The 19,134-nt window shown below is 46.0% G+C and overlaps 1 protein-coding gene and 1 long non-coding RNA gene across 8 annotated transcripts in view; both read right to left on the reverse strand.

The window, feature by feature from the left end:
* Positions 1-19,134, reverse strand: part of LSM3 (LSM3 homolog, U6 small nuclear RNA and mRNA degradation associated) — a 68,122-nt gene that overhangs the window by 29,963 nt on the left and 19,025 nt on the right. Inside the window, exon 4 of one of the 7 annotated variants that reach the window (XM_055259101.2) lies at positions 18,455-18,772. The exons of the other annotated variants lie outside the window; for them this stretch is intronic. Coding sequence (XP_055115076.1) covers positions 18,692-18,772 — 81 coding nt within the window. The 3' untranslated portion in view covers positions 18,455-18,691. Of the gene's footprint in view, positions 1-18,454; positions 18,773-19,134 lie in introns of those variants that run through there. 7 annotated transcript variants of the gene reach the window in all.
* On the reverse strand, positions 802-5,025 carry LOC134735479 (uncharacterized). The gene is made up of 4 exons (XR_010118646.1): positions 4,880-5,025; positions 4,333-4,451; positions 2,004-2,132; positions 802-1,201 (listed from the first exon to the last, which is right to left on the reverse strand). It is a non-coding gene; the product is annotated as an uncharacterized lncRNA (long non-coding RNA).

Raw genomic sequence — 19,134 nt, forward strand, 5'->3', positions numbered from 1 at the left:
CATGCTCTTTCTGCAATGAAGTTTGGCCGATACACGGCAAATTGGCCACCACTGACTGCTCCAGGGCTCCTGGCAGACATTATTAATCAATCACAGCTTCTTTTCCCTCCGAGTGTGGACTTAGCTTTACCATCCTCCGCAAAACAGCCCTCGGGCAGCCACTATTAACCATAACTGGCACATCAGATGAAAAATCCTCTGCCATCTCAGCATCACACACGAGTTTGTCTCCCTCTATCTGAACTGGCATGTCCTGAATCTACCTTTAAGCCAACAGAAGAGTCCAAGTCAATGCAAAATACCGCTGTAGAGGATGTAGCCATTTCTTGCCAGAGGCCTAAATGAGGTGTAGTTTTGAGAGCCCGGGGAACAGTGGGCCAGTTGAAGACGAACGGACAAGTCAGGAAACTGAAAGAAGGCAGGGGACCAGGGGACCAGGGGACCAGGGTCCCAGCCCCCTGTCTGCTTCATCACCAGAACCGGCCAATCAGTGCCAGTAATTGGAAGGGGCACATGACCTGGGCTGGGCCAACCATAATGAATCCTGGGGCTTTGGTTGGCATTTCGGGAATGAGATGGGTGACTGAGCTGCAGAATGTCCACTAGGGGCTGCTGCGCCATCCTGTCACCACGAGGGGAACGAGGGGAGCATCTGACTGAGAATGGAGTCAATAGCAGAGTGAGCAGAGCCAAGGGACGGAGCAAGACCGATTCTTGGTGGCATTGCCTGCGCTCCTGAATGCAGCCATGTCTACGGTCAGCTCCTGCTGCTCTTTTTTTTTTTCTTAAGCCAGTTTGAGGTTTTATTTTGTTGTCGTTAATTGCTAATGAAAAAGTCCTTGATACTGTCATCTATTTGTCTCCCATAACTGTTCTCTGCCTCAATTTTCATTAAAAATTATGCCCTTGGCCCAGTGCAGTGGCTCACACCTGTAATCCCAGCACTTTGGGATGCTGAGGAGGGAGGATTGTTTTTGAGGCCAGGGGTTTGAGACCAGCTTGGGCAACATAGTGAGGCCCGTCTCTACAAAAAGTACACACACACACACACACACACAATTAGCCAGGTGTGGTGGCACACATCTGTAGGCCCAGCTGCTTGGGATGCTGAAACTGGAGGATTGCTCAAGCTCAGGAGGTCAAGGTTGCAGTGAGCCGTCATTACGTTGTTGCATTCCAGCCTCGGTGACAGAGCGAGACCCTGTCTCAAGAAAATAAAAAAATGCCCTTCATCATTGTGGACTGAGCATCTCTCCCCTATCTTTACCCAAATTATTACCCCCTTCTCTGCTCTTCCTGCTGTATGCCGGCCTAAAGGACCTCCTGGGTTACCTGCTCCAACCACCCCCACCGCCACTTCAGGTTTATGACAGGAAGCCACCAGGTGAGCCTCTGAGTGTCTTTTAGAAAACCTCCTTCTATGTCAGGAACTTTGTATTTATCACCCCATGTTCCCTATGAAGAAATCATGGCATAAACTCTTCAGAGAGCAGTGCCAGGAAAACGTAGGTGCCACTGTTATCCCATTTTCACAGTGGGAAGCTGGGGCGCTGAGAGATTAAGTTTCTTGTCTAAGGTCATGCAGTTGTTCTGTGGGGCCAGGATTTAAACCCAGAGTTTCATCATTGCGGTATCCTGTCCCATTCAGTGAGGGGCCACCATCACTGTAGTCAAGCAGCCACTCCAGCGGGCTGATGTGTGATGGCCTTCTTGTCCCTGACCACCCGCCCTTCCAGCCTTCCCATCTACCAGCTACCCCAAATCTTCTTTATAAGGAGTCATCTACAACTGGAGAAGAGGGAGGGTGGCCATGTTCAGCCCCTCTGCTCTCAAATGCAGGCGTGAAAACCGTCACCTGGGATGACTCGAAGTGAACTTGCTCCACAGTTATCTTTTTCAGCACACTCGGCTTCAGAATCAGCAAAACCTGATGCGATAAAACCTGGGTCAATCTGCACTTTACTATCCTGCTATCTCTGTTAACAACCGTTTGACAGTCCTACCTAGGAGGTGTGGCTGAGAGGAATCATGAACCCGGAGTTAAGACATACATCCCAGGCCTGGCCTATGGACAACTTCAGGTCACTTTCTTCTCTTTCCTCCGCTGATCATCACTTTGTACATCTGTAAAACTGGGAAGTGGAGAGGTGGGGTCTGATAAGAGTTTTATTTCCCAAAGAATTTTCAATAAATTGAAAAAGAAAGAAAACATAGAAGGCTTCCCCCTCCTGGGCCAGTAATTTTGGGAATACGGTGTAGAACAAAGTTAAACAAAACTATATTTCCTACAGGACTTCTTGGAAACCTCAGTCTGCTCTTACGAATTGTGGGTCCTAACAGGGAGGTAGACCACGTAGCACTTCCCACACTTCCGCAACAAAGGAAACCTTCCTGGGTACAGTATCCTGGGGCTGTGTGGTGTGAAACAGACTTTGGGAAAAGTTAGATGTGGTCATCTGCAGGATCCCTTTCAGCTCTGAGAAGTTAAAACTCAAAGTGCATTATTTTGACTTAGGGCTCTGTGAGATGCTGAACTATATGTCCTGAGTGATGAACAACCACAAAAATCATGGTCAGTAAAGTTAGATGAAGTTCACTCGTAATTATAGAATTGTAGTTGCTGTGTGTCATGGATGGTAATGGCCCAACAAACAGAACTTTCGATGGCCTTGGGTCTTGCTGGGCAACAGGGAGCTATGCAGTAAGCCAGCCTCGCAATTCCTTTTTTGGAAATCTGAGGATATATAGATGACCCTTTCCACACCCCCAAAGCCTAGGTTGAATATAAAGTCAGAAGCTCATGGCTTAAGGAAGGTGCCTTAGAGACTCTGTGTTGCAAAATCAAAAAGGCTTTGAACTTTAGGAGAAGGACCAGACACAGAAAAACAAAGGTCTGTTGCTGTCCGTGTTGTCTGGAGGAAAGCCAAAAGGCAAAATGAGCTAACAAGCGTCTCTGTGAATCCTCCTGAGGAAGAAATCAATTCCACAGCAGCCCTGATTACTAATTATAAAAATGTGCATAATGTCATTGACACTCTATTTGGGGAGTTTTCTTTATTGTTTTATTTTGGTGAGTACAGAAAGTACCCATAGAGGAGAAATTAATGGATTCACTCTTGATTGAAGTCCTCCAAGTCAATTTTCACTCAAAATTGAATTTTCCCACCATGAGAGTTCCCAGGAAGCAGAGGGGTATAGGGCAAAGAGTGTGGCTTTGGAGTCAGACGTTTATTCAACAAATGTGTATTCCAGTGGCCACTATGTGCCAACCACTGAGAATACAGCAGCAAACGAGAGTCAGAAATCCCAGCTGGGTGCAGTGGCTCACGCCTGTAATCCCAGCACTTTGGGAGGCTGAGGTGGGAGGATCACTTGAGTCCAGGAGTTCAAGACCAGCCTGGGCAACATAGTGAGCTCCCATCTCTACAAAAAATTTTAAAAATTAGCCAGGCGTGTTGGTTCATACCTGTAGTCCTAGCTACTCGGGAGGTTGAGGCTGAGGTGTGAAGCTTGCTTAAGCCCAGGAGTTTGAGGCTACAGTGAGCTGTGGTGGTGCCACTGCACTTTAGCCTGGGCCACAGAGCTACACCTTGTCTAGAATTAAAAAAAAAAAGTCTCTATCCTAATAGAGCTGCCACCCTGGCTCTGTTGCTCATCAGCTGTGTGAGCTTAGACAAGTCACTTGATCTCTCTGAGCCTTAGCTCGTTACAGCATGGTCACAGGATTGTTGGGAAAGCTAAATGTCAGATCTTATTTGTAGTGTGTCTGGCCCATGGCCTGACACATAACCAGCCTTCCAGTAATGGTAGTCAGAATTCTGACTCTTGCAGCCAGAGGAGGAAAAGGGAGTTTCGATGGTTTCAGGGGGTTTCTCTCCAAAGGCTAAGCCTTTAAGGGAGGTATAGGATGAGCAGGGGCATCTGAGAACAACAGTATACCTCCATGAATAAAGCCCTGCTTTTGCTCTCTGCACCTCACCTAACCCCCCACTCTCTCCCAGGTTCACCAGCATAGACAGGTGCTGGGCTGCTGAGCCCTAGGCCCCAGGCCCCTATCCAGTTGGCTGTGTTTTCACACAGAGCCAGCTTCCCAGTCACAAGGTCAACCCCACCTGCCCTGGCCTCCTGGGTCCCCTCCAAGGTTGTAGACATGCCTCCATCCCAGCCTGGAGCAGGCATCCCTGTCAGGCACTCAGAGGCCATCAGGAGGCAGGTGAGACAGATCTATTCCCACTATACCCAAGAGCAGCTCAGTCACACCCCTGGGAGGCTGAAGACAGGGGCTCTGTGCTTGGCCTGCCACTCTCTTGCCTCCTGCCATGAGCTGCTTACCTCTGCCCTCTGAGTCCAGTTCTTCCTCTGTAGACAAAAGGGGTTTGATCAGACCACCCTATGGTCAGACCCCCGGCTTCATCATTCTGCAAGGTCCAACTGCTCCTCACACAAAACACCTGGCAGAAATTTGGAACCAGTCAAACCTCAGTTTGCTCAGTGTTATCTCCACTGTATGAGCTCAGTTTTTCTGTCTGCAAAAAAGTGGGGTTTATAATCCCCACTTTTAAATCAAGACTATTGACACACTGGAAGGAATGTGGGTCTTGAGTCGGATAGGCTTGAGTGCGAATACTGGTTTTGCCATTTGCAAGGCCACTCACTTTCTCTCTCTAGTGAAACTGAAGCCTCAGTTTCTTCATCTGCAAAAGAGGCCTGTCGTATCTCCCTTGAAGAACTGTTGAGGTAAATGAAGCAAGCCATGCATCACACCTGCACATAGCAGAGGATTAAGGCTGGGGAGCTCTTATTATTGTGGTTGTAAGTTACTCTAAAATGAGGGCCTGGCTAAGCTGATACCATCCCCAATTTCGACCACTGTGCTCACCCTCTCTGGGTTTTGGTGCTGGGGTTTCTCCAGTCTCTCCTCAGTAACAGAGCTTCCTGTGGCTGAAAGCTACATCCAGAGGGATTCCAGGGGCTCCCAGGATTTCTTTCAGGCTACAGAGTCCATCATGGTCCATGCAACCCTTCCTGTTGAAAGTTATATTCTCAAATACATATGAGGTGTCCTCAAACATATAATAGCCTCCCTCCCTGTCCTCCTGGCTCGTGTGCTGTAGCAGACATAAATCCCTTCTGTGTGTCATTCCAATCTCACATTTTCTCACCCCACAGAGCCCTTTGTCCCTGCGCACTACTGCACAGCTTGGATTGTCTATTCAGAAGAGGATGTGGCGCCAAAAGGGACTAGAATCTCTGAATCTTAGGGTTGGAGGAAAATGAGTGGTACTTAGTTGAACCCCTCTTCTGATTGAACTTTCTCTACCCCACCTTTTGACGAGGGTTTATTCAGTCTATTCTTACTTCCAAGGAAGGGAAACTCACTAAAGAGAAAGGTGGGGCATGTCATCACCCACATAGTTGCCAGTTAGCTGACTGGTTCTCTTGGAAAAATGACATTCAACAGCGACAGAAAAGCTTCTATCATGGGCAAGCCATCTGGGAATAATAGCTCCAGAGAAGAATACTGTTTTCTTGTCCACCCCCTCCTCAACTCTGCACTTTGTGGTCACAAAAAAATGAAGATATGACATTTTTTTCTCTAGAATAACACAACTTTGTTAATGTGTCTCTTTCATTCACCCACCCACTAAACATTCCCGTAAGGAATCTACTTCAGATGCCCACAGAGAATGCATTTCAATTCCCAACATAATGAGCCAGCTTCCAGAAGGAGGAGGAGAACCATTTAGAGGCACAGAAAAATCATACCCTCCGCCAAATACCCTTTTCCACCTTCCAACGGGGAGCTCAGAGCCATCCTAGGACGTGACTCAGTGGGGAGCATTGTTTTCATTGTGCAGCTTCAGAAACTGAGGCACAGAGAAGTGAAGGTCACCCAAAAAATGTGAGGCGTGAGCAGCACTAAATCCCAGGAATCTAAGACCTCCCAGCATAGTAATTCAGCCCCTAGGATAAATGTTTGTCTTGCTAGCCAGGGAAATTTACTGTGGCCTTTACAGAAGGCTTCTTCAGGCTCAAGATTATAAACAGGGCAATAGGACCTGGCAATTAGTTGAGTGATTCACTGGCAGAGAAAGCTTTCAAGTAGGGAAAGGATCAATGAGGTGAAAAAAAAAGAAAAAAGAAACATCTTTTAAGAAGTTGTCACCCCGCACCCCCACTGCCTTACATTGTTTTAATTCTTCATGCTCAGTGTCTTCATTAAACATTTTTGAAGTGGGTTTTTATTTTGTTACCTTGTTTTGCTTTTTCTGTCAAGGTTATTTGATCTCATCTCCAACTTAGATTACTTCTCAGGTTGAACTGAACACAATCCTTGCCCAGTGAAACAGACAGCCTTCTTGCTTATGGGAAGTATAAGCTTATGGTCCATGCAACCCTTCTCGTTGAAAGTTGTATTCTCAAATACATATGATGTGTCCTCAAACATATAATACCCTCCTTCCCTCTTCTCCAGGCTCATGTGTTGTAGCAGACATAAATCCTTCCTGTGCATCATTCTAATCTCACATTTTCTCACCCCACAGAGCCCTTTGTCCCCTCCAAGAGGCCATGAATTAATAAAAAACAGATAAATGAAATAAATAGTAAATGATTAAAAAAAGATAAATAATTTAAAAAAGAGATAAATAATAAATGACTGAGAGGCCATGGAATAATAAAAAAACACAACTGGAAATGGCTGAGATACAGCGTGTTCTGTTTTGCTGCCATGCTGAGGCCATGGACACAGGTTGGCGTGACAGCTCCGAGGGAGCCACCTGAGGAGTGGCCAACTCAGCAGCTTCTCTCCTTTATGCCCCTTGTTACCAGCAGTGGAGACAGCATGGGCTTTCCAGCTCTGCCATGTCCTTGCTGCATAACTTCAGCAAGTTGGGCAAGCTTTCTCAGTCAGTCCTGCTCACCGGCAGGCTCCGTGGGGGTGGGGCTGTGCCTGTGGTGCTCAGCACTGTCTTCTTAAGCGCCTAGCAGATAACAGGCATTCAGCACATTTCTGCTACGTGAAGGAACGGAATAAGAATATTCTTACCGCTGTTGGTGGATCATGGTGAGGATTAAATGAGAAATTGTAAATAAAAGCCTAGAGTGTTTTAGATGTGCATGACACAGTAGCTCTTCCACTGCCAGACGCCTTCCTTCAGTGTCAGCATGGGGAAAGAATCCAGATGTTGCACTGAAGAGCCCCTTGTTCTGCAGATGAGCAAACGGAGCCTCAGATCTGTAGATCTGTTCATTTGTGCATTCATTCATTTCACGTAGAGGGGACTATCAAGACAGAAAGAGTCTGCATGCTTATGAAGCTTACATTCTAGTGGGAGGAGACAGTAAATGAGTAGACAAATATATAAACAAGAATAGTGTCACATACTAACAAAGTGCTATGGCGAGCAAGAACACAGGGGAGTGTAATGGAGGGGGGTTGGGAATGGAGGGGTCCACTGCATGGGGACTAGGTGTGGCCTCCCTGTAGAGGAGGCATAGGATATAAAAGTGGACCTGAATGACCAGATGGAGAGAGTCATACCAAACTCAGGGGCAAGAGTGTTCTAGAACACTGCCTTTTGGGTGTTTGCTCTCACTGGTCTTTTTTGTAGGAAGCGGGGACATGACTTTTATCTTGACATAATTTCAGACGTACAGAAAAATTCCAAGCATAGTACAAGGAAATCTCATCTTCTCAATTCGCTAATTGTTTACGTTTTGCCTCATTCTCTGTCCTCTCTCTAAGTATACAATATACACATCACACACATACACACACACACACATTTTCACAGAACTATTTGAGAGTGCACAGTGCGAACATACTGCCCTTTCACCCTGTACTTCAGTGTGTACTTCCTAAGAATAAGAACATTCGCTTACATAACCACAGTCCATATCTAATCTACAACGCATGGTTAAATGGTATCAATTGCTCCAACAATAACTTTTTTAAATTGCACATATTTTTCCAGGCCAAGGGTCATATATTACACTGAGTCCTCATGTTTCTTTAGTTTTCTTTAGTCTGGAACAGTTCCTTAGCCATTCTTTGTCTTTCTTGACCCTGACATTTTTTAAAGAGTGCAGGCTGGTTATTCTGTGAGACGTCCTTTCATTTGGGTCTGCTGATATTTCCTGAGGATTAGTTTCAGGTGACACCGTTGTGGCAGGAACACCACAGAAGTGATGTCGTGTCCCCCTCAGTGCATCACAGCAGGAGGCACGTGGTGCTGTTTGTCCCTACGTTGGGGACGTTAACGTTGGTTGATTGGTTTAGGTGGTCTCCTCCAGGTTTCTCCACTAAAAAATTGCCTTTTCTCCCTTTTTAATGAATGAGCAATTTGTGGGGAGGCACTTTTAGAATGTAAGTGCTCTGATCCTCATTAGTTTTAGCATACTCCATCTTCTACAACTTATTAGTTGCCATTGTACTGTAAGGAAGAGCTTTTCCTTCTCCCCCATTTACTTTATTTATTTATTTTTATTTTTTTGACACAGTATCTTGCTCTGTCATCCAAGTTGGAGGGCAGTGGTGCAATCACAGTACCCTGCAGCCTTGACCTCCTGGACTCAAGGGATCCTCCCACCTCAGCCTCCTGAGTAGCTGGGACTACAAGCACACCACCAAGCCCAGCTAATTTTTTGATTTTTTGTAGAGACAGTATCACGCTATGTTGCCCAGGCTGGTCTCAAACTCCTGGGCTCAAGCGATCCTCCACCCTCAGCCTCCCAAAGTACTGGGATTTCAGGCATGAGCCACCACGCCTGGCCCTACCCATTTATTTATATAATCATATGTTTCTTTACATAACTATGAACTCATGGCTTTTTATTTTATTCACTAGGTTATAATCCACTGCTGTCAGACCATCTCGGATTTGACCAATGAGAGCCCTTCAGACTGGGTTCTGTGTCTTTTTACACAGCCCCACCATTCTTCAGGTATTTCCTTGCCTTCTGGCACAGTAAGATGTTTTGGGCTCATCTGGTACTTTCCCTGCCCCAGCCCTGGAATCAGCCCTTTCTCCAATGAGCCTGGTTCTTTTGGTGTTAAAAGATATTTAGAACCCAAGATCTGGGGGCTGGGTGGGCTCCTGCCACCCAGTGTTACCACTTCCAGGACCTCTCTGGGGACAGAGCTAGAAAGCTTCTTGAACTCTGATGTGCATATGAGTGACTAGGAATATTGGTGAAGTGCAGATCCTCATTCACTGGGTCAGATCTGCCCACAGGGGTGCATTGGAGACTCTGCCTGTCTCACAAGCTTCCAGGGCATGCAGATGATACCGGTCCACAAGGCTCATCTTGAGCACCAAGGATGTAGGACAGTGGTTCTCAAAAGTTGGTGTGCATGGGAGTCACCTGGAGGGCTTGGTAAAATACATATTCCTGGGCCCTACTCCCAAAGTTTCCAATTCAATAACCTTGGGCTAGGACCTGAGAATCTGCATTTCTAACAAGTTCCCAGGTGATGCTGTTCTTGCTGATCTGAGACCACACCTTGGGAACCACAAGATCTAGGACACTGGTTCCTAAAAGTGACTACACATTGGAATTCTTGGGGAGGTTTTGTTTCCGTTTTTGTTTTAAAAATGGATCATTAAGGCCCCAGAGATAATTTAACTGGTGTAAGATGTGGCCTCGGCATTGAGAGTTTTATGATCTCCATGAGTGGTTCTGTTGCTCAACATGATTTGAAAAGATTGTTCTAGGAAGAGGCAGGAGCAAATGCAAAGGCCTTTAAGAAGAAATGAGCTCGATATTTTCAAGGAATGGCAAGGAGGCCAGTGTGGCTGGACAGGAGTTGAGGCCAGAGAGGCCAGGGCGGATTGAGTCAGGAGGCGGTGAGATGGGTCAGGATTGTGGTTGTTACTCTGGTGAGACAGGCAGCCACCAGAGGGCTTTACACAGAGTGATGTGATCTGAAGGCCTTCACCAGGGCCTTCATCCAGCAGTTTCAAGGCCAGCTCTCCTCCTGTCAGTCAAGCGCTTTCTACCCAAAGCAGTTTGGCTTGTGATGAGTAAAGGATGAAATAGCTTCACAGCCTTCTCTAAGTGCTCCCCATACTTTAAATCTTGCCCATGGATTTTGTTCAGAGTTACTGTCCAAGGCTTTGAAACCCTTGAAGGGTAAGTTTAGGCACAGTAATAAAGTATTACATCATGGGAGAAGGACTTGTGGATGAGGGGCATTCAGGAGTGCTTTGCTTTAAGAAAACTTCACATACGTTGCACAACTGTGAATATACTTAACAGTACTGAACTGCACACTTATAAAATGGTTAAGATGGTAAATTTTGTTATGCATTTTTTACTATAATAAAAAATAAAAATTAAAAAATATATAGTCACGATACTTTTACAAATATCTACTATACTTCACTAACACGAAAGTGACAGAAAAAAAATATGCTGATAGTATAAAGAAGCTAAAATGTAAGATGATCAATTGATGCACATCATTTACATGTTGAGCAATTCTCAAAGATGTCAAGGGGCAGGAATGATCCTTTGAGGAAAAGTAACTTAGACCAAGAGAATTTTAAAGCTTCAGGAAAGGCTGATATTCATCACGTATATGAAGACAAGCCTGCCAAGCACTGAATTCTCCGATTTGTTCATTTTTCCTTGTTCTTCAGGAAAGTCAGCATGGGTATTTCATTACCATATGGAAAACTATGTTGTACCATTAAGAATAATAAAGAATTCGGCAGGGCACGGTGGCTCACACCTGCAATCCCAGCACTTTGGGAGGCTGAGGTGGGCGGATCACCTGAGGTCAGGAGTTCGAGACCAGCCTGGCCAACTCGGAGAAACCCCCATCTCTACTAAAAATACAAAAACTGCCGGGCGCGGTGGCTTATGCCTGTAATCCCAGCACTTTGGGAGGCTGAGGCGGGTGGATCACGAGGTCAGGAGTTTGAGACCAGCCTGGCCAGCATGGAGAAACCCCATCTCTACTAAAAATACAAAAAAAAAAAAAAAAAAAAAAAAAAAAAAAAAAAAAAAAATTAGCTGGGCCTGGTGGCACACGCCTGTAGTCCCAGCTACTTGGGAGGCTGAGGCAGGAGAATTGTTTGAACCTGGCAGGCGGAGGTTGCAGTGAGCCGAGATTAGGCCACTGCACTCCAGCCTGCGCGAGAGAGCGAGACTCTGTCTCAAAAAAACAAACAAAAAAACAAACAAAAAAAACAAAAATTAGCCAGGTGTGATGGCAGGCACCTGTAATCCCAGCTACTTGGGAGGCTGAGGCAGGAGAATCGCTTGAACCTGGGAGGCGGAGGTTGCAGCAGTGAGCCGAGATCGCACCATTGCACTCCAGCCTGGGGGATACGAAGGAGACTTCATCTCAAAATAATAATAATAATAATAATAATAATAATAATAATAATAATAATAAAGAATTTAAGCCAAGCGTTAAGAAAAGAAAGAATGTATAAACCTATGAGCTTGGGAAATGGAAAAAGTTGGGGACAACTATTCACTTTAACAAAATCATTCTTTCTGTGAGGCTTTGCACCTGGTTTCATCTATGAAACAGTGTTCTTCTAGGGCACAAAAAGCACTCGACACAGTGTTGCAGAAACATGACAAGCCTAGAAGAGGCCGGCTAGAGGCCTTCTGCAATGCCAGGTCCAATGGTGTGATAATAGCTTGGAGATTTTGCTTATCTGCTTTATCTCCCAAAGGGCATTGCACAATATCAGTGTGCTTGGATTGGACAGGATTCCAGTGACACGGTTCATGTTCTATTTTGATTCTGGCAGTTGGTAACCTTTCTTCTAGGAAAGGGGAAATAAAACACCCCATTGGTGATATTCCGTTGTTCTGAGCATATGAGGGTGGTAAGGCTGCCGGGGGCAACTGACCAGAGGCAGGTGTGGTCCCTGGGTCATTTTTAGCCACACTCCCAAGCCCGATATCTGGCAGGGAGGTCTGTAACCAGCTCTGTCAACCTGGCATGAGGATGACCTGCCCTTTCCCTTGGTTATTCAAGTCCCAGGTTTTTCCTGAGCGGAAGCTGACAGTGACGTCATTGTCTCGTGATATTGTCGGGGTGACCTTGTTCATGGAGCTGGTTTCATCCATTTCGCTTCTACCTTGAAGCTGAACTGAGAAAAACATTGCTGAGAACCACAGAGCAGGAGGGCAGAGGACCCTGCAAAGGGGAGGCTCCCCTGTTCCCTCATCTGATTCCCAAACCCTTATCATGACCAGCTGTTAGCCAACCCAGTTTCTAGCAGAACTCAGCCTGGAAAAGTCATACAGGAAAAACAATGCAAAGAGAGATCGATGAAAAAATTTTTTAAACATGTTGTAGTAGACTCAGCAAGGCACAAACTATGGATTAATGAAGAACAGCTTGGATCCTTGTTATAAAGACAGATAAATATTTACAGGTGGTCTTTTCAGAAAGGCATTCAGGAGGAGATAAGAAGTATCCTATTTAGAGCTGCTGGCCCAATTAAGGGAATCAAATATGTCCTGAGCTCCAACTCCATGGCAGGACCTGAGCTCCATCCTTGATGGACATCTTTTCATCCTCAGCCCTTCTTCCTGAGGTGGGCACTGTCACTATCCCCATTTACAGAGGAGGAAACTAAGGGTCAGAGAGCTGAAGTCTGTTATTCAGCTGGGAAGCAGCAGTGCTAGGGTTCACATGCATGGTTTTTTCACTCCAAATCTGTAGGCTTTTCCTAGCACACACCAATGTCGGCTTTCAGATACTGCTACCAAGAACTCCAAACCTCTCTTTTAATCAATAGCAATAGCAGAGTGATCGAGCCCTTTTCCTGAAACTCACATTGTTCAAGCTCAAAGGACACTGTATAGATGAGGACTCCAAGGCTAAGAGCAGGAAAAGGGATCTGCTCAACAGGATGGCAGAATCTGGCCTCAGGCCCCAAAGAAAGCTCTGTCCACCCATCATTCAACCACGTGCACAGAGCCAGTGCAGCAAAACCCATCTCACCTAGAGTGCGGCTTTGTTGGTGATCTCGGTTCAGCAGGATATGGGCACCACGGGAATGGTATTTTCCCTTACAACTTTCTCCCTGGGGCCTACATATTATGTAGCTATTGTAGGGTTGGAGTTCCACAAACTGGATTTCAGAGCTTGCTGGCCAGTATTAGCTCATGTTGATTGCAAAGCAAGGACTGAAGTGGAAAAGCAAAAGAGCACAGCACCACCTCGTGTTGGCAACTAAGACATGCAGGTTTAGGAGTAAAAACAACTCCCTGCGATTTCCCTTCGTGTGAGGAATGGAAGCCCAGAATGGGCGAGGAGCTCGCCAAAAGTCACAGAGTACAGGGTGATCGAGCTGTCTGATGGGTGTGATTTCCAACTCTGTGCTCCTCCCACGAGGCCTGGCCAAGGGAAGGAAAGCACAGTCTTCCCCTTCCTGAACACTAGCTTGCGCAGAGTCACCATAGCGCCCGCGAACTCAGAAGACCCTTTCCTTCGAAAAGGGAAAGGACGGTGAAATGCTGGCCTGTGATCGGAAGGGGACTGTGTAGCTGCAGGAGCAGCACACTGCACGGCTCCAGAGGCTACAGCATGAGCGGCACCACTGGAGCTGGGGCACACAGTGGCCCTTATTTAGGCTTAGAACTAGATTAGCCTGAACTCGCGGTGGCCTCAGGCAAGTCTATTTCACTGTCTTGGGCTCTTCATCCCCTTCTGTGAAACGAAGGTGCTGAATGACGCCTAGACTTCCGAGGTCTCAGACTTTTGGCTCACTCTTCCCCTGCTGACTGGCCTCCTTGCCCACCCTCCACCAGGAAAAGCCTCATCTCAGAGCCTCTGCATAGCCTCCAGTTTCTGGAAGAATGCTGTTTTGTCAAATTCCCTCGGGGCCTGTTCCCTCCTGCTGTTCAGATGTCCACTCAAACGTTCTCTGCTGAGACAGACCTCTTCTGAGCCCCGTCCCTCCTCACCCCCCACAACACCATGTCACCTCCCATCTCCTCACCCACTTCAGGTCTTTCCCAGCTCTTAGCATCGTGCACATAGTTGGTCTTGCTCAAGCCTCTGTGGACAGATCCTGGCACATAGCGGACATCTGAAAATAACTTTCAATGGAACAAATCAAGTTATTTCAAATTCACTATTCTCCTGAAAACTATCTGGGGAGGAAAAGAGCAGGGACAGTTGGAATAAGCTGAAGGAGTGGCCTCCCAGTGCCCCTTCCACCTCTGTGCCTCTGACGCTGGTGTCAGTGATTTGGCAGTAACATCCCAGCACCACCCTAGCCTGCTCCTAGGGCCACTTTCCAGCCCTTCCAACTGACCTTAGGACAGAAGCTATTTGTCTAGCTGGTACGTGACACAGCAGGGACTCACAGCCAGGTTTCTCTGACCCTGCTGCACTGCTAGACCCTGTATGTTCAGTTTTCCACCTCACTAAGGGTCACTCTGGGGCTTGTGTCAACACTCAGAGCCCAGATCCCTGGAGCATTGCAGGTGGGTGGGACGAGCACCAAGAAAACATTCCTCTGGAGTAATCAATATCAGGAACTGCAATGGGGCATGCTGCCTCCACATCCAGACATTTCTAGAAGCAGCCAAGAAAATAAGAACCAACATGCTCTGGTTTATTAAAATTGGGCAATGAATCTAAAAGGAATTTAAAGCATTTGGCCTTATCTTCCTCATTTCTTGGTATTAGTTTTCTATGTAAATTAATAACTAGTTAGGTATCTGGAGTTGGCAAATACTGACACTTTCAGGTAAATGGTAATGGGGAGGATGGCCACGAGGGTAAAAAACGGGGGAGCATTGTCCAATTGTGGAAAGGAAACCACAAGTGTCTGGAAAACAACGTGCAAAGTTCACCTTCTTTCAAACTCCCATTTGAACCTTCCATCCACAGTGCTGATCACAAAGTCCTGTTGCACTAGTCTTCTTGTCATTTAAATATTCATTCAACATTTATTGAAGACAAATTCTTGGCCAGGCCCTGTGCCAGGGGTTGTGAATATGGTCTCTGCCTGTAAGCAGCAATTTGTCTCGTGGGGCTTAGTGTTCTTCAGTCCACTCTGTTCAACTAGCCTGCCCTCCCAGAAGCTCTGAGGACCCCCTGATACCTACCCCCAGCTTAACAGCCCTCTTGTGTTGCAGATCTCCTACCTAGGCCCCTCAAAAGGACTCGGGCTACCATCAGGCCCAGTCAGCCAACAAATCTGAGCTCCACCCACACTGATCCCCACACAGGTTGCTCCAGAACCTCCTGGATTCCAGAGCAATAGCTTAAAGTCAGTGTCAGTCTGAGGTGTGTTCCAAGAAACTTGTTACTAATAGCAAAGTACCAAAGGGATTTATTTTTCTGTAAGTTGGGGCAGACTAAAAGTTTTCCTGTGTAATAGGCATTGTGTCCAGCTCCATTTCCCCTTCCCTCTGGTTTCCTTTAGAGAACGACCCCTCCTTCTACACTCAGACCATACCGTTCAGGTGGGGATAACCTTGCTCTTAGTTCCAGGAATGGGCGTGTGACTGAGGCCTGGCCAATCAGAGCCCCACATTCTCATGGCCGTAAAAACCAGCCCACAGATAGGCACAGGGACCAAGCAAGGAGGATGAGACCACTTTAGCTGGAGGGCAGGTAGGCTGGAAGTCTGCATCCGCTAAAGGGAAGAGCTTGCCCACAAATGCAATCCACGTAGTTCAGCAGAGCTGAGTGACAGAGAAACATCAACTGTGCTTCTTGATCTAGCCAGGATGACTCCTGGAACTTTTATTAATTTTCTACATTGAACACAGCTGAGCATTACTCACACCTAACATCTGTTCAAACAATGGAACATTTCTCCCTTCCTGGCAGCAGGCTAAAAGCAATATGGGCAATAGCTAAGTATTATTTGAGACAGGGTCTTGTTATGTTGCCCAGGCTGATCTTGAACTCCTGGGCTCAAGTAACCCTCCCGCCTCAGTCTCCTTAGTGGTTGAGTTTACAGGTGTGCGTCACCACACCCAGTTTAGCTGATTAAATAAAAGGGTGTGTGAAACCACTTTCTGCCTCTTGGTGTGAAGGATAGTACTCTAGTTTGGGTAAATCTTCAAAAATCACTATTTGAAATTCATCCATTTGTAGCTAATGATTAAGTTTAACTTGGGATACTCAAGTTACTTTTCATTTTGGGCACATTTCATCTCAAAGATGTGGTCCCATATTTTGTCCATTTTTCTTTGTGGGAGGCAAGGGCAATCCATATCAGCCTCTCATAAAACAACCAAGACCAGGATCTAGGCATGATACTTGCTGAAGAGGCTTCCCTTAGGCTAATCTGACACCTCATTGCAGAAACCACGAGTCACCAGCTCCAGTGACCACTGGCCATCCAGCTGGCTGGAGCCGAGTGCTCTGCAGACTCAGAAGTCCAAGGCGTGGCTCCCAGGGGCCCTCACAGCATAACCCCTCAGTGGACAGCACTCCGGCAGAGGAAACCTCAATGTAGACCGTGGCAGGGCCCTGCTTGAGCTATCTCTGTTGTGGATTGAGTCCTAGCTCCAAAAGTACTCACACATTGCTTCCCCTCCCTCCATTTCCTAACACATAGGTGGCTATTCTGCAGTTAACCTTTTATTGTCCCTCCCCTTGTATCTTAGCAGCTAGGAAATGAAGTGGGTTGGTATGTTTTAGTTGTGTGTGCATGAGAGTAACGGTGTCAGATATTAAGGTTCATGGGTTTTAGAAATGTGTATAATCAAGTCCTCACAGCCAAAAGTTTTAGTGTAAACTATCACTTCCAGGAGAAAAAGGAGAAAGATAACTAAGAATGAAGAGAACAAAGTGTCCAGGAATTCAGTGTGACTATCAGAAACCACTAAAAATGAATGCAGTGCTGGGAGAACTGCAGACTGGCAGAGCGAGGCCAGATGGCCTGTCACCCCACGCCGTAGTGAACAGCAGGAGCCAACAGACTGCCCAGAGCCAGGGCCTTGGCACCACACCCACACCACAGGCTCACACAGGTAGGAGGCAGGCAGGTTCAATCTTGCTGCCACGTACTAATGACCACAGGTGGCTTGAGGTCTTTGAGGTTGTTTCTTCTAACATTCTGCAGGAGGGAGTTCATTTTTCAATAGTGACTGGGCTGCTGTAAACAGGTTATCTCCTGGGACCACTACAGCTTAAGGACAAAGCGTGGGGATGGCACAAGTGAAGGGAGTCTCTCCTGCCTCCTCACCTAAGATAAAGCCTCCATCAGCTCGCCCACACTTGTTTTTCTCTTCTCCATGAACTTGCAGGGGCATGTACCATTAGTAAGGAAAATAAAACCTTTTAAATATGTTTACTGAAAGCATCTTTCTTGCACAAGGCTTAAAGTACTGTGCATTTGTGAGCATATCGTGCTTGATAATGAACACCCACACACATTCAGCTCATTTACAGACAAACCATCCACAAGTTGGATTTTCTACATTTCAAAATGGAACGACCATAGCGGAGGACGTCAGGTTCTAAGTCCTGTCTTGATAAAGTTTGAGAGATTGTAACACGCTTTTACTTTCCTCTTTAGGTTTTAAGCATTATGTGTTGACTGAAGCTAGAAATAAAAATAGCTTTGCTTTTAGCCAATTTCTGCTTTACTGTGTCACTGAGACATGTTGTTTGAGACCCCTCATCATTAATGGCCGATGATCCAAGAGTGGAAAAATGGTTTGAGTCATAATTATAAGCAGGTTATGATCAAACTGAACGTCTGACCTTAGAATTAAATCAGGCCAGAGAAAAGAGAAATCATGCTTTGCTCTGTCTTCTATTGCAGGGTTAATGTTTACAATGTCCCTCTGCCCCTTTCTCCCATATTTGGGTGCTCTTCCCCATGCTTCTATGGCATCCTGCATGTGCATGATTCTATCAGCACTAATCTTACTGCCTGCAATTGTTGGTTTAAACATCTGCCTCCCCAGAAGACTTGAGGGCAGAAAACTTTTTTTTTTTTCTGACACGGAGTCTAGCTCTGTTGACCAGGTTGAAGTGCAATGGTGTGATCTTGGCTCACTGCAACCTCTGCCTCCTGGGTTCAAGAGTCTACTGCCTCAGCCTCCTGAGTAGCTGGGATTACAAGTATGCGCCACCACACCTGGCTAATTTTTATATTTTCAGTAGAGACACGGTTTCACTATGTTGGCCAGGCTGGTCTCATACGCCTGACCTCAGGTGATCCACCCGCCTTGGCCTCCCAAAGTGCTGGGATTACAGGTATGAGCTACTGTGTCTGGCCCAGAAGGCATTTTTATAAAATTCTGGTCCCCAGCACTCAAACCTGGTGCCTCAAACACAGTAGGTGCACTGCAAATGTGTGCTAAGTGAAGGTAAGACATGTGCTCACTTTAAATAATTCACAAGACAGAAGACCCCACTAAAAAAATCTACGAGGAAACACCAATTTAAAGAAAAAAAATCAGTAAAATATCTGTGAGAATAATGGAGCAAAACAAGTCCTGAAAGAGTTCTGCATCTTGGGGGTCGTATTTATTGGAAGAGCTTGAGAAAAATGAAAATACCATTTGGCTTAAGAAATTGTGAGTTATCTGCAAAACAACTCATTTCAGGAGTGGAAGAATCCTCGGAATTATTTCTTAATATCAAAATGTATGCAAGTTTCTCTTGTGAATGTTTTGTACTTTTAGAGAGGCGACTGTACAAAGTCTCCCGTTTTCCATACAGGACAAATTCTTTGTTTCAGCCAACTCTCAGTGGAGGGGCAACCAGGACAACGCCATCTCCCCGGACAAAGAGCATTGGAATATTCCGTTTTGTTGACTAGAAGAGAAAAAAAAAGAACATATTTATACAATTGTGTATTACTGCTTATTGTTTGTGACAGAAATGTTAAAAAATGGATTCATCATGACACAAAAAAATTGGATTAAAAAACCTGATCACTTCCCTTGGTAGCATCAAGAACCAATCTATCAACTGCTTCCTTTCGACAATTGTGGCAGAGACTGAGCTACCCATTAAAACTCACTCTCCTCCTCCTGGGCACACAGCTGGACTATGTTTCTTATTCTTCCTTGCAACCAGATGTAGCCATCAGATTGCTTTAACCAATGGCAAGTAAACAGAAATGACAGGACTATATCCAGACTGACCCAGAATGCCCCTCTGCGGTCGTTCCTCTA

The sequence above is a fragment of the Symphalangus syndactylus genome, chromosome 21 (assembly GCF_028878055.3).
Source record: "Symphalangus syndactylus isolate Jambi chromosome 21, NHGRI_mSymSyn1-v2.1_pri, whole genome shotgun sequence".
Classification (NCBI taxonomy): Eukaryota; Metazoa; Chordata; class Mammalia; order Primates; family Hylobatidae; genus Symphalangus; species Symphalangus syndactylus.